Here is a 16243-nt window from a genome sequence, read left to right on the forward strand (position 1 = left end):
CCTGTCGATGCTAGCCAATCAAGTTCGCGCAAAGAAAGATTAAGTCCATTCGATTTCAAAATTGAGAGGTAAGTTCGCAAATGAAGTAAAATCTTAACCACAATTTCCGTACATAAATTATTGAATTTCTTACCACAGAAATGAAAGGGTTGGGCGTACACTATGCTTTTGTTTAGAGTAAACTGGCAATTGAAAATATGACTTTAACAATGTCTCGTTTTTATCCGCCATTATTTTGGACATCACCCCTCTGAAGCTATGGTATAGTCCGATAAGCTTGGTCTTCAAACTTTATCGCGAGATACTGATCTCAGAGAGAAATCCTTGCATGCGTCTAGCATCTTCCTCCCAACATACATAACTACTTGTCAGCTCTGAACAGAGTCAATCATTCCCAAGAAGAAGAACAACGACTTTAAAAAACCGCGATGAAGCGCAACGGTGTTCGCGTGGTAGCAGCCCTTCTTCTGCTTTCCTTGGTCAAGGTTGATGCAGTTTATCGAAATTTGTTTTATTATTTCGGCGATCGAGTGGGTGATCGTGCATTGCCAAGGGGAGATATGGAGACGGCGGTGTTGTCTCTGTCAACTCCAATCAGTTACTTTGATGACGTCCATTACACTGTTTATGTAAGTATTTTTTTTACATCATATTTATCCAAGCATCTACCAGTTGTTCAGATCGATTGTCGGAGAAAGACGAGATAAGCGGTCGTCCGTTCCTACCAAATAGAGAGATGGTCCGGGGAAAGACGACTCACTCTGTGGTTGCTGAGTTATATAGAGGCGCCTTATCTTTGGACAGATAACTTGTATCACCAGATCAGTTCAAAACATAGCAATGTTTCAAGGTCTAAGAACAATTCGTTGTTCTAACACAGTATTTTAAGTTCTTTATTTTCCTCGGTTCGACTTTAAAAAGTGTGAAATTTTCACGTTTGAAAACTTTTTTTTTTTTTTTTTTACACGTAATCGTTATAGCGATTTTACGGTCTTAGTCTAAGATTTCGATTGAAAACATTTCATGCATTGTCGCTTTGCGATAACAGAAAACAACAACAACATTATATAGTATGTACAGAACAAACGATTATCACTTAAAAAAAAAGTTCTGGTTTGACCTCACATTATAGCTATTGTATGGTAATTACCAGTACGCAAACTGTTGACCTGATCTGGAACGGAAGTTCAACAAGTGTTTGTAATGATCCCATGAGGTTGATGAAAGGAAGCCCGATAAGTAGGCGATAAGTACGCGACCACACGAGATACCACTAACAAACATGCAAGATACATTGCATTGGTGTTTGCTTGGTGATGCACTATGTAAACCACTGACATTGTACGCTTTTCATGGATGGGGTCGGGTCGGGTCCGATATTAAAAGTAAAACCCTAGAGGTGGGAAGGTGTCACTGAATGAAAATGTCGATTTCCAATCTACTGATCTGTAAATCAATCACCTACAAATAACCCACCTTTGTAGTAATGATAAAACGCGCCAATTTCAGTCCCTTGTTCCAATCAAGTTAATGGTTTTGTGCGTGCTGCCGCGACTTACGTTGCCATAACAACAGTGTACATCGCTGCGCAAAGTACAAACTATGGCCCAGGCTGAATTTGAAATAAAACAATTCAATCTCTTTACTTTTATGAAATGTTGTATATTTTGAATACCAGTGACATGTTCTTTGTCTGTGGATTTCACTTTGAAAAACAAAAAATAAGGAAATACATACTTACAGCATGTATATATTACATCTTAGTGGTCCGAGATTACATACAATACATCCATGACGATTTACATGTAGGAAATACTGTAGACAACACTGAATGGGTGTCTGTGATATGATATTTCTTGCTAAGGATCAAAGTTCACATACACCATATTTCATTTTTGAATTGTCTTTGTTCTTTGTGTATTCTCCTCCCATGGTCAAGTACCCCCTTATATCGGTCTATTTCGTGTAGGGTCTATATATGCTTATACTTACTTGTTTATTTTCCAACCAATAACCTTGCAAGTATGAGTACAGTGAGTGATATTGACTATAGTAGGAATGGCAAACATAAAGTAAAATACATTGTGTTGTTTACCCCAGCCAGTGTATAGGTATAACTTAAGTTATAACCATGGAAGTATTGCCATCAGTGATGCTTCCATGCATAACAAAATGAAAGAGACAACGACAATGGGGTAATGAAATGAATGCAAGAAAGTATAGGGTCAGGGTATGGAGGTAGGAAGGACCTCCATGATCCAGGTGATATAAACATGGCATCTAACTTACTTCAATGTAACAATGTAATCATTTCTTTTTATATACATCCTTGGTGGTGTGCCAACATAGATTTTATTTGAATAATTTGGCCTTTGGTAATGAACTTGGGTCTGTTATTAACCTTGACTTGACAAACAACAGTTTTATTTATCATTCTTCCCTAGTTGAGGTTTAATTGTGTCTCCTTTTGTTTTCAAAATACTTTAACTATAGGACCTACACAAATGGTGTAGGGAGAATCTTGTAACATTTTATAGTATTTCAATTTGGGTATTTAGTATCCCCCATGAAGTTTGACAATGCCAAAGATAGCCTGAAAATACAAATTGTCAACAATTCATCATTATTGGTTAATACTCAGACCACTGACATTAGGTTAATACATAGACCAGACTCCTCCACCACCAACCAAAACATTTTAAAATTAACAACAATGACTCCCCAGTACCCAGTTAATTGTTGTATCACAGGATAACGGTTAATGAATTAAAACAAAACATTTCATAATATTTACATGTAATGTTAACTATTATCTAAAACAGTGTTTCATGCTACCACCATCAGTTATTTCATTTCTGTGAAAATTAATTAATCAGCAGTGGGTTTGAAATTACTAGAGGGTTTGAAAATGTGATGACAAAGCAAGTATGATGGGTAGCCTTCTTGGTCAAAGCCAAGGGAAGCAGTAACGAAACAACAAGATGCATATGAAGAACTACGGTATGAGTATTGGTTTATTGTGGGGTAGTCAGAATTACTACTGTGGTAAATAGTAACATGGCTGTTTAAAGAGAGTAATATGAATGAAGAGAACTCAATGGGAACAGTGAAAATAAAGCAGGGGTGCAAGACCAATGATAGCAGGGTGTAGACCATCAAAGCATGATGCAAATTATTGGGTGGTGATCAAGCCCTGCTAAAATCTCTAATGGATTAAGTTAATTCTATGTATTGCATTTTTTTGTTCATTTTTTAGTTAAACACCGATGGTATCCTAACCTTCACGCCAGGACTACAGGGTTATGCACCATATCCATTTGGTACTGACTTTGTGGACACCAATATTAAACTTATTGCACCATTCCTGGCAGATTTGGACAACAGGTAAGATGGGTACATTGTTGTGAAGTTGGCAGGTGGCATATTTGACACTCAGTTTGATTTGTTGGCGGCCCACCTCAGATGTGTCAAAAGAATTGTTTAGCAGAGTTGTAGAAAAATTGGTCAAGAGCAAAAAAATTGTCTCATATAGTCCTTATGGCTCTACTGATATATTAAAACTAATGTTATGACAAGAGGATTTTAACACAGCTCTTTTATTGCCTTTATTGAATCAATGTTATGCAAGTGAAATCACACCTTGGTGTTTTTATGTCTTTCATGAGATTTGATTGTGATCCGGAATCTCAGTCTAACAAAAAAAACACTATTTAATGATGTAATCATGATTCTTTCATGAGATTCTGAAAGTGACGCAAAATCGGAATCTTACCAAAAATCCCTATTTTTTAATTCATTCACGCTTTCAAAGTACATACAGCCAAATAAGTCTAAAGACAGTTTCAGCGATAGGCACATTCAGAATGAAATCACACATTTAGTGGTGTAAAATTTTGACCTGATTCCTTACAGCAACGATCAATCAAGTGGTAACATATGGTATCGTGAAACTGACGATCCTAACCTGAGGGACAGAGCAAATCAGGAAATCAACCGCCTTTCTGCTGGTGCTGATGACTTCAAGGCAACGAGTTTACTGATTATAACATGGGAAGATGTCACCCTCTACCGAAAAGATGGAGTCCAAGCTGTAAGACTCTCTACAATTTTATTGAGAATATTTCCTCTAAAATTATACATTGTAGCCGTACAGCAGTTGTATTATATTGTAAACAATTGTTACATTAACCCCCCCCCCCCCCCCCCCCCACCAAAATAAAGATTGAGAAAAGGTTATCCTTAAGTTGAGGAGCATTGTCGTAAACCACAGCCTCTGTCATGGCACTGTCCAAGAGGCAGAAATAACATCTCTGGTTTGTGAGAAGGGTTGAGAGGCTGCTCTGAACTATACTGAATATCAGCAGATTATACCGCCCTCTAGAGGTAACTTTAGAAGTTGTCCCAAGGATCATTGACCATGACAGATTGAAAGTTCAATGTTGTTTACTAAGTTCAAGTGCTTGTATTTCCTAACCTGTGTTTCATTGGTTCAACTACGCCATGGCAATGTGATAAAAGGGTAGGTGAGTTACTATGGAAACAAGGTAGATCTAGAGAATCAGTTAGGTAGCACGATGTTATAGTTTCAAACAGTGGTTTAATGTTATGACTTACAGTATGAAACAAAATACATGACACTGATAATACACACATATCAATTCATACATTTTATCTTGTCTAACCCAACTTTGGATATGTGTCACTGTCAGTGATGTTTATTTGTTTCACAGCGAGATGAAATGTATTCTTGTATGATGACATGCAGGTTATGGGTCTCTGTATGTTGTTTAAGAATTCACTGAAATTAGTGGAGAAGAAAAAATATTGAACTGTGTAATTTAATTAATTTGCTATACCTACCTTGTTTCCATTGTATCATTCTTGTAAGGCAGTATGTCATTTTGAAACACTCTAGTTCTAAGGCATAAAAGAAACTACTGTACATGGATACAATACAAGAATCATGAACATACAGTGGTTGATACGGCCCAATTTTAACATCACAGAGAATGCTATCATATGCATAGCAATAATTTAAATAAACTTAATATATGTTCGTTGCAATATTTTGACTTTTAAAAAAATTATGATTCACAGCGAATTACTTTCCAAGTTGTGTTGGCCAGCGACGGTAGTAATACATATGCCATATACCTGTATGACGATGGTAACCAGTACCCAGACTTGTCAAGACTCAGTGACGTAGATTGGCCACAGATTGGTTTCTATGCTGGTGATGGTAGCAGATATTTTACCCTAGAGAAGAGTATGACAAAAGATGTCTTTGAAGAAAGCAGGTAAAAAACATAGAATTTATTGTGTCTTTTGTTGGATAAATGCCCAGTTTGATATTCACATTGTTTTTTTGCATTGGTACACTTGAGATTACTTGCAGCGGTGTGTGTGTGTGCATACTGGTGGTATTTGCACAATATATCATTTACATATATGTATGCAAATGGGGGCAAGATAGTTTCTTGTACATGAAATCATGTGATTGCATGATATGATTTTTTAATTAAAATTTGCTGTTTTGGATAAAAATATAAATGTAATATTAATAGAACCGCATGATGTGTGGAGTGTCAGTATGGGTTACTCAGGGGTATTTGTACACCTACTCTCAGTGTTACTCAGGGGTATTTGTACGTCTGCTATCAATGTTACTCAGGGGTATTTGTACACCTGCTCTCAGTGTTACTCAGGGGTATTTGTACACCTGCTGTCAATGTTACTCAGGGGTATTTGTACACCTGCTGTCAATGTTACTCAGGGGTATTTGTACACCTGCTGTCAATGTTACTCAGGGGTGTTTGTACACCTGCTGTCAATGTTACTCAGGGGTATTTGTACACCTGCTGTCAATGTTACTCAGGGGTATTTGTACACCTGCTCTCAGTGTTACTCAGGGGTATTTGTACACCTGCTCTCAGTGTTACTCAGGGGTATTTGTACGTCTGCTATCAGTGTTACTCAGGGGTATTTGTACACCTGCTCTCAGTGTTACTCAGGGGTATTTGTACACCTGCTGTCAATGTTACTCAGGGGTATTTGTACACCTGCTCTCAGTGTTACTCAGGGGTGTTTGTACACCTGCTGTCAATGTTACGAGGAGAAAAACACATGTTACCCTAGACAAGTTTGAAATTGATCAAAATATTCCTTTTTTTCCAGACAATCTAATGTAAACACACCAGGATTCTGGCTGTGGCAGATAGGTATGCCAAACATGCTGGATAAGAACATTGTAGATCCATCCATTGTCTCTATTGATGTATCATCTGGTGATAGTGACACTTCTCAGTCTGGTCCTGAAGGTACGACAGAAAGACACTTTAATACTTTATATCCCTACCCATATTTAAATCATGGTACTAGACTAAACAGGAAAGTTTTGAATGTCACTAGACACCCCCCCCCCCCTCTCTGTTACAGGTATTCTTAAACCGTAAACCTAACTTGTATACTGGTGAGAAGATATTTTCCATCACTCTTTTTATATACAAAGCACCTAGTCTGTGACATGACATCACTACCATTCTAGAGACAGCGCCCTCTAGTGATGATGATATTTACAATGTTTCCAGGAAACCAAGACGAGGCTTTTTAGTTGATGTTCAGTAAGTCACAAAAGTCATTTTTCACCACCTCTACATCACACAACTGTACTCTAAAAATGACAAATGTAAAAATTATCTAAATCAGCCTTGAGCAGACCTGATAGAGGTGGTGAAAGTCACTTTTTGTGATGTACTAATCAACATGAAGTGTAAGGCACATAGGATGAAATCAGTGTTGACTTTCAATGTTCCTCTACAACACTAACAAAGCTGTTACATTGTTGAATTTAGTACTCAGTAGTAAATGGCTACTAGATTTGTGCCTTAGCAAGCTTTTCCTCAAAATTTGAATTGGCTTTGTAGTATATACTCCTTGAAATCAATATTAGACAAAATAAAAAATACTATGTTTCAGATAACCAGACTCAACTGACTCTAGTAGTTGAAGTCATTTTTTTGCATCAAAAAAGGTAAAATGGTAACAATTTACTTCTATTTTGCCTTACTGAAGATTTAATAGAAATATTTAGATATCTTAAACAAATTTTTGAATGAATCAATACATTCAGCAATGTTATTCTTTAATATCTGTAAATACATTCGTTCAGTGCTTCATACAATAACATGAATGATTTTTTCTGACTTTCAGTGGATATTTTTGATGTGGATGTCTTTGATATTGACAGTGACCTTGACCAATGTAGTGAATGTCATACCAATGCTAGATGTGTGGCAGGAGGTCTTTGCTGTGAATGTATCGAAAATTACTATGGCAACGGTTTAGTTTGTCTGGAGGAGGGTAAGCACATGATATGACGCAAGGCCTTTTAAATGACCAGTTTACAAAAGGATTAGAATTTAAAAGTGTGCAAGACATGTAGACCTGTTTGTTAGTCTGTAAAGGTACACTGTGATGGTGCGCCCTCACAGTGAGAGAGAAAGACATGTAGACCTGTTTGTTAGTCTGTAAAGGTACACTGTGACGGTGCGCCCTCACAGTGACACATCGGTCAACCCCTCCCAGAGAGAGAGGAGGCCGGTGAGGGTGAAACGACACGACGTATCTTACAGTCAGGCTGTTTGGTAGAGCTATAAAAAAAGTTGGTTCAGAACAAAGGTATAATCCTACTTAGTCTGTATGGTTCAACTGATAAGACAGCACTAATGTGAAAACCTTGCATTGAATCATTGGCCTTTAAATAACAGATTTATATAAATGACTTCTATGTAACATGTACAATGTCTTAACTATTGTCAACTGTTGGTTGTTTGATAAAAAAAATGGTTCTCCAGTTTACAGCTACTAGTGTGGTTTTAATACAGGTCCTCCCCTTTACATCATAGGTGTACCACAACGTGTCAATGGAAAGCTGTCTGGTCGTGTAAATGGCGTTCAGTTAGATAATATAGATCTACATTCATACACTGTGACTAGAGAAGGTCGTGCCTACACCGCCATCAGTCGTGTTCCAGCCACTATTGGTCTCTCCATGCAGGCTCTTCAACCTATCAATGCTGCCATTGGCTGGGTATTCTCCATGGCAACCGGCAAAGGCAGAAATGGTTTTGACATCACTGGTGAGTATGCAGTGAAAGACTGTAGTGACTGCAGTTTCAGAATGAAAAGTATTTACAGTAGTGTAATGCATGTGTGTGTGCTGTATATACAGATGTGGAGATATTTTCCATAAACATTTGACCGCTATGAAATTGTTGGTAACCCCTATGAGTAGGTGGCAATTATTATTCAATTCACAAAATCCCACCTGATTTGTTCCAAACTTTAAATCTTAAAAATATACAGATCACAAAACTGTCATTTGATGTTCGATGTATTTCACGGTCAACTCATTGATTCGTTTCTGTGAAACACAAGTAACTACTCGTGAGCAAATGTTTATCATACTTGTTACAATTACTTTTCACAAGTTACTGTTATAACTATAATGATTATGAAACTCTCTTCATCTGTACACAGACTAGTCTAACAGTAACCACGACAAAATTAAAAAAATTTCAACAAATTGAAGTTATCAGTAACTATACACGCATATAGTTGTGGCACTTTTTTGATCCGACTGTTATCTTTCGCAGTAAGACACGATACAAATTCAGTTAATGAGTCAATATGTTGCTCAAGTCAATGGTTAAAATTTGTTGTAAGAGCACTGTAAGAGCATATTTGGAGAATTTAATAAACTCACTTGGTTGTTATTATGTAGGTGGTAGCTTTACACTAACTGCTGACGTACAATTCGAAAATGGCGATCGTATGACTACCAAGTACCGTTTCGAGGGCGTTGATGACGCAGGCTATAACATAATGAGTGTTGAAGTTGATGGTACTCTGCCTGCCATCACACCATCTGAAAGAATTACAGTGGACGATTACAAGGAGACATATACTCGTACATCTCCAGGTTAGTTCACAGATTATGAGATACACAGCAGTTTTTTTTCCAAATTACCCCTGGAATACACTGTGTGCAGCTACAACAGTTGAACAGTTGAAACTAGTAGCCGACTTGCAATCTGTACGTTCCCATTTCAAGCCTCACCACTATCATTGTTTCTGAATGACTACAACTTACAAGGCAAAGTCCAGACACGCTTATTTCTGCCTTTAATACACTTGTATATTTATCTCTGCTGTCTCAACTTAAAGATGATTTTGGGTGATAGACTATCGCCTCAGTAACTTACTGCACTTGACACATGTTCGGCCATTTTGGAGATTTCTTACAAGGGGAAAGCTCTCAATCTCTTTGTCTTCTTATCTCACTTGTTCTGGAAACATTGACTGTCCACTATACCAAAGGAGGCTTGTGATTTTTACAATGAGGGCAATTTAGCATACATTTCTAGTTTCAACATCAAATGTCATGATGTGTGGGTAATGTTTCATAGACATATTGAAAGTTATGCTTCACCCAAAATAACTATTGACAGAAACTTGTTATTATGCCTCAATCATCAGGTTACATCAAGTGCTACTCAGAGAGAGTGCTACAACTTCCAAATGGGTCTCTCAGGTTTACTGTGGATCAAACCATTGAGTATGAGGAGTGTGTAGGAGATGCACAGCAACAGAGAGAACTCATCAAGGCCATGAGAGTCAGCGTTAAAGATAATTATGCCACTTATGACAGAGATGAACAGATCTTACGATATGCCATGGCTAGTAAATCAGCACCCAGCACAGGTAAAGACACAGTAATCTTACGATACGTCCCGTCTGGAAGTAAATCAGTACCCAGCAAAGATAAAAACAAAGTAATTTTATGAATTCAGCTCCCACTACAGATACAAACAAAATAATTTTATGAATTCAGTTCCAAGTACAGGTAAACACAAAAAACAAAGTAATTTTATGAATTCGGCTCCCAGACAAAAACAAAGTAATTTTATGAACTCTAAATATTGTAAGAATATATGTACATGTGTAACAAAGTAATTTTATGAGCTCAGCTCCAAGTATAGGTAAAAAAAATAATTTTATGAATTCAGTTAAAAGTACATGTATAGGTGAAAACAAAGTAAGTTCATGAGCTCAGCTCCAAGTATGGGTAAAAACAAAAAACAAAGTAATTTTATGAACTCTAAGGATGAAATATTGTAAGAATATATGTACATATATAACAATACTGACAACATAGCATGCTGTTCTGTTTTGAACATGTGACAACCATTATACCAAGCACAAACCAAGTAATTTTCTTTGAACAGAAAATATTTCGTATATACTCTGTCGTTCTACATCATGACAATCCATGTCTACATCAGTGGTTCTGTGGTGCTTGAAATACGAGTCAAATTGCCATTATTTTTCCAATCAATTATGCTAGAGGAAGTAGAATTTTATTATTTCCCAATATTTTTCCTTCATTCATCTGTAAAATATTCATGACCTAAGGGTTTGCCACTACTTGTCTAGTGACTCGTAGTTACAGGGCCCCTTAGGTCGCTCGTATTTTCCTTGGCTGAGCAAAGAAAATGTTATGGAATAATACCTAATTGTTCATTTGTTGTTTGTTATTATATTATTAGGAAGTAGTCAACAATTCTGCCCTTGTATTTGAAAATGTCACAGAGCGAACAAAAAGTTTTGGAATGTTTCTTGACGGGGAGATAAATTCACAAATGATTTGTCTGTAAAATGTTTAAATATGAGACTCAGAAGAATGTGTCTCTTGACTATTGGTGCATAACTAAGAGATTGGTGTTTGTATTAGCATCTATATATTTACTATGATGAGTAAAACTGTGACATTCAGTCACTAAAATGATGGTCAGACTATTCACTGAATTGTAAAGGTAGTGTGAAAATGGTCGTATATCCTTAGGAAAGCTACCAATTTTCCTGTTGACCAACAGACCCTCGATAAAATTAACACCCCCCCCCCCTCCATTCATATCCTGTAAAACATAAATCATAGAAATGAAATAGTTTCTGATAGAACTGACTTGGAACTCGATCTACATTCCTTCTACCATGTATATTATTAACATTTTCTGCTTTCATTTGATATGTACAGAAGTAGTAGAACCTGTTGAGCCAGAAGAACCAGAGATTGATCCATGTCAAACCAATAACTGTCATCGTCTGGCACAGTGTATTAGACAAGATGATGTTTACTACTGTCAGTGCCGTACTGGTTATGAAGGTGATGGAATCACATGTGTTGGTAAGTTCCAGTACTCATTAGATCTTGATTAAAATTCCCTGATTGACGGAAAGAATAGGAGGGTGCTGAGTCAATTTTATGTTGTACAGACAATCCACAGACGTAAACAGTGTTTATTCTTTCACCACTTTAAGTACTTTAAATCTTGTATAAAATCTTTGATTAAGGAAAAGAATGGGGGGGGGGGGGGGAGTCAATTTTATGTCATACAGACATCAACAGTGTTTCATTCTTTCACCACCATTAATGTAAAAACAAGAGAGTCCACAGACATCAACAGTGTTGTTTGTTTGTTTTCCTTGCAAGATCTTAATGAGTGTCGCATTGGTAATGGTGGTTGTCACAACAAGGCAAGATGCGTCAATCAAGAAGGAACCCATACTTGTGAATGTTTGCCAGGTTATACTGGAGACGGAAGAGAGTGTACACGTACGTATATTACATTTTAATATGTGCACTGTCTGTGTTATTTCATATCACCCCAAAAAAGTGTTAGCATACACATCTAAAAAATATCTCCCTCTATACGAGATGAATCAATCCTCACCACTAACAGTATATGTATACATTATTTTCTCTATCCTCAGGTGAGCAAGTAACACCAGGTACCGGAGCTTTCCTGTTGTACAACCAAGGAATGGGAATGTATCGTTTACCTTTGAATGAATATGAAGCAGGAAGTAGGATTTTGCTCAGACCTGGACACATTGCCATCGGCATTGGCTTTGATTGTCGGGAAGAACACGTGTACTGGACAGATTTAACTTCAAGAGCAATCATCAGGGCCAAATATAACGGTGAAGAAGTCGAAACACTTATTGAGTTAAACAGTATGTGTTCTATTTTTTATTTTACTTTCTCTAGACCGATAAATACATGTGGATATACCTCCATAATACAATACAATTTAGGGTGTGCAAGTTTCTCATGATGACTTTCCTAGCTAGTACAAAAGGAAAGGAATTTCTATGTGTTGAGCATAGTCCAGTGCATTACTATGTGTATAGATGAGACTTCATAAGTCACTTGATAACATTTAGGTGAAGTGTGCCTTAATGGTCGCCTCCAAACTCTGCCACGAGTTTTATGTGGTTTTTTTTTTCAATCCTAAAATTTGTACTCTACATGTGATATATACCCTCTGACCAATTGAGAACTTAAATTACAAATTTGTGTTATGGAATAAACTGCTATTGGAATCAGAAAAACTTTGACTGCACTTGCTGCATCTGGAATGTGTTTTGAAGCAGTTTTGTTAAATGTTATTGACTTAATTGTAATAGTGTTCAGTTTTATGTCTGCTGTAAATCTTCTCGACCCTCACAAAAAAAGGCTTTTCCTTATGAGGCTATCGAGTCTGAATGAAGTTTATTATTATTGGACACACTGATCCAATGTAAATTGATTGAGATGTTAAACCTACTCTTGCCATTTTGTTTCATTAGAACAAAGCAGTCCAGAAGGTGTAGCCATTGACTGGATTAGTAGAAACATGTACTGGACAGATTCTGGTATGGATACCATAGAAGTAGCTAATTTGGATGGTCTCAATCGCCGTGTTATTATATCTGATGGCTTGGTCAATCCTAGAGCTATCGTTGTGGACCCTGTTGGCAGGTATGTAATGATTTGTGATTATCATACAGAGTTTCTGGGACCCAGGCACGTTGTGTCGGACCTCTTGGCAGGTATGTAATATGTTACTTGGGTGAAGTGTCTGGGACCCAGGCACGTTTTGTAGGTCCTCATGGCAGGTATATAATGCTACTTGGGTGAACAGTGTCTGGGACTGGGGTATGTAAATGTGTGCATCCTGGGTGCACAGTGTCTGGTACAAGGGTATGTTGTGTAGGTCTTGTTTGCAGGTATTTAATAGTTATTTGGGGTGAAGAGTGTCTGAGACTGGTCACCCATGTGCTTTGTGTAGGTCCTATTAGTGGAAAAGTGTTGCAGTACCATTACTTTGTGTTTTTGCTACACTTACACAGTTAAATCACTGTAATACTGTGTTAAAAAATTGTCCTTGTATTGTTGTGTGTAGTTACATGTACTGGACAGACTGGAACAGAGAAGCCCCCAAGATTGAGACATCCAATTTAGATGGCTCTGACAGACACGTTCTGGTGGAGGATGACTTGGGAATACCAAATGCACTGACTCTGGACTATGTCAACCATCAAATCTGCTGGGCTGATGCAGGTATGTGGATTGATTCATCACTAAATGATTCATCATTGTTACCTCTCCAGGCATTACATAACCACTAGTGAATACAGAAGTGTACACAACACTGCACTGAGTATTGAGACTTTCAAATCAAGACTAAAGACATACCTTTTCGAGAAAGCTTACTTGTGACAGTACTGTAAACCTGCATATTTTCACGACTAGAAAATTTTGCGATTTTACAGTCTTCATGTAGTTCACAAAGATTAATTTTCACTAATAACCATACTGGTACATTGCATTATGCAGAAATATATATTTTCGCTACTACTTATTTTCGCGTTTTTGTTTGTAGCGAAATTAGCGAAAATAAATCTTACACGAACATTTCCAGGTTTACCGTATCTATTGTAAAATACCAGGGAGCATCACTTGATGGATACTAGACACTATATAAATCTCTTTATTATTGTTATTATTTTATGAACGCATTTAGACTAAAAATTTCCAGTCTCGCATAGTACCAGTGGAGCCACAAGGATTAAATTTGATCATAGGAATATTTTTAATTAAGGACCAAATTTTTCTGTACATGTACTTCTACCAGAGAACTACTTTCCTCCACAGGGTCACATATTATTGCTTATATTGTTGTTTTCATAAGGAAAATATCAAATGAATCCTGCTACTAGAAATGTATCAATTTACATTCTGTACAACGTTGAATACTCAAGAATAGTCGAAGCCCAGTGTTTTATACATATGGAAATAAGTATCTGTACATGTACATGGACTATCAAATCTAGCATTACTATTTCTAAACATGAGTATCTTACCGGCAGGTAGTCATTATAGGATGTACCATTCATACAACTCTTCTTTCGATGTCTTTTATATAGGCAAGGGTACTGTTGAATGTATCAGTCAGAATGGAGATCCAGCAACTAGGTACACAGTCACTTCAGAAGCTGAGTACCCATTTGCTTTGACCAATGCTGAAAACAGACTGTACTGGACTGACTGGGAAAGGTACGGCAAAGTATACAATGTGTAGTATTCGTTCTAGCCTGTTACACTATTAGTGTGTAGACTACCAGGTATAGAATAGTTTTTACTATAGCGTAGTTTGTTGACTAAAGTACTACACTGTAAGACACGTCTTGTTGTTCAGTTACTATCAGGGGTTCTCAACCACTGATAGCATTGAACGACACAAGGTGGCAGCATACAATATAACCTTCGTTTAGGTACACTGATCTACAGTGATGCAAAAGTACTGGCCAACTCTATAGACTCTTATTATCAATGGTAAGTAGGTAAAATGTGTCCCCCAAGGTGTTTTATTGAGATTCCACACCAAAATGATTTATACAAGTACAAGTCATGGACATCTGTGCAAGTTTTACCACATATCCCTATCTCCGTAACCAGGGTTCCAAACCATAGCAATAATGCTGATGGTGATTATTGCAGACACTTGGTCATATTCCAAAATATATTCACAGTGAACAAAAAAGATTGCATTTTCCTGCAAACTGGATGGTTGATTGATATAAGCATGTCATCATGTGTGTGTGCAAACACTACAGATAAAATACGTCACAATATACAGTGTGTTGTCAAGATAGTAATCTTTTTTAGTTACAAATCCTCCTGTAAAATATTAGCATGAGACCTCCAGAGACTGACAACATTGCGATAACAACTTATTACTTATCACAGGGACAACATACAGAATGTTAACATAAATGGTGGAAACTTGGGCAGACCAATGCAGCCATTACTAGAAGGGAAAGGAAGACTTTATGGACTCACTGCTGTCACTACGTGCCCCAGTGGTAAGTCGATCATCCAATCATTGATAGTATCACTGCCATCACTTCATGCCCTAGTGGTAAGTCGATCATCCAATCATTGATAGTATCACTGCCATCACTTCATGCCCCAGTGGTAAGTCGATCATCCAATCATTGATGGTATCACTACCATCACTTCATGCCCTAATTATTCATCCATTGACAACCATACTTTTACTTCATTATCTTTATCAAATAAAATGAGTATTTAATCATTATAGACTGCAAACACTCCATACGTACTTTCTATGTGTTGGCATGTTGAAGCCACACACATACTTCATGACAATCGCCACTATAAATGAATATGAGTTCACCTTTGGCTTTTACTGATTTTTTTATCTGTAGGTAGTAATGCATGTGAAATAAACAATGGTGGCTGCAGTCACCTATGTCTTGCCCTACCTGGTGGCCAGCACACATGTAAATGTCCCAGTGGTCAGCAGGTTAATGAAGTGCCCTGTGTGGAATGAAATGTAAGTAACAGCACCATATTCCCCCTCTCCCATTCCCTGCATTGAAAGATGTAACTCACCCCACCCCCATTACCCTCACCTACAAGACTGGAAAACCTACTCATCCCTATCATTACCCTCATATACAGAGGCATTAACAAGACCTAACTTCTATACTGGCACAGAATCAGAATTGCTTCTACCAAAAAGTGAATATATCCCGAACATGTCCCAAATATGGTCACCTACAGGACGGAGATCTCTTGAAATATCTTATAAACTAGTTTGATGTATAAGAATACAAGACATCACTCACTTTTATCATCCTCTGTGTATACAAAAACCGTCCTACCAGAGGTGGAGGCCTGGCACACCAGGGATAGGATGCCCTAGCCATCCTACCAGAGGTAGAAACCAGGCACACCACGGATAGGATGCCCTAGCCACCCTACCAGAGGCAGAAACCAGGCACACCACAGATAGGATGCTCTATCCATCCTACCATAGGCACACTGGGGTTA

The 16243-nt window shown here is 37.5% G+C and overlaps 1 protein-coding gene across 1 annotated transcript; it reads left to right on the plus strand.

Annotated features, from left to right (window-relative positions):
• Positions 1–428: 428 nt before the first annotated feature.
• On the plus strand, positions 429–15740 carry LOC144444547 (nidogen-1-like). The gene is made up of 17 exons (XM_078134000.1): positions 429–629; positions 3257–3384; positions 3913–4090; positions 5098–5297; positions 6175–6308; positions 7210–7359; positions 7905–8138; positions 8783–8980; positions 9538–9762; positions 11120–11245; positions 11552–11674; positions 11833–12079; positions 12698–12862; positions 13287–13444; positions 14311–14440; positions 15134–15249; positions 15616–15740. The coding sequence occupies exons 1-17, from the start codon at positions 429–431 to the stop codon at positions 15738–15740; spliced, it is 2838 nt and encodes a 945-aa protein (XP_077990126.1).
• The last annotated feature ends 503 nt before the right edge of the window (positions 15741–16243 follow it).

This window comes from Glandiceps talaboti, chromosome 2, assembly GCF_964340395.1.
Source record: "Glandiceps talaboti chromosome 2, keGlaTala1.1, whole genome shotgun sequence".
NCBI classification, from domain to species: domain Eukaryota; kingdom Metazoa; phylum Hemichordata; class Enteropneusta; family Spengelidae; genus Glandiceps; species Glandiceps talaboti.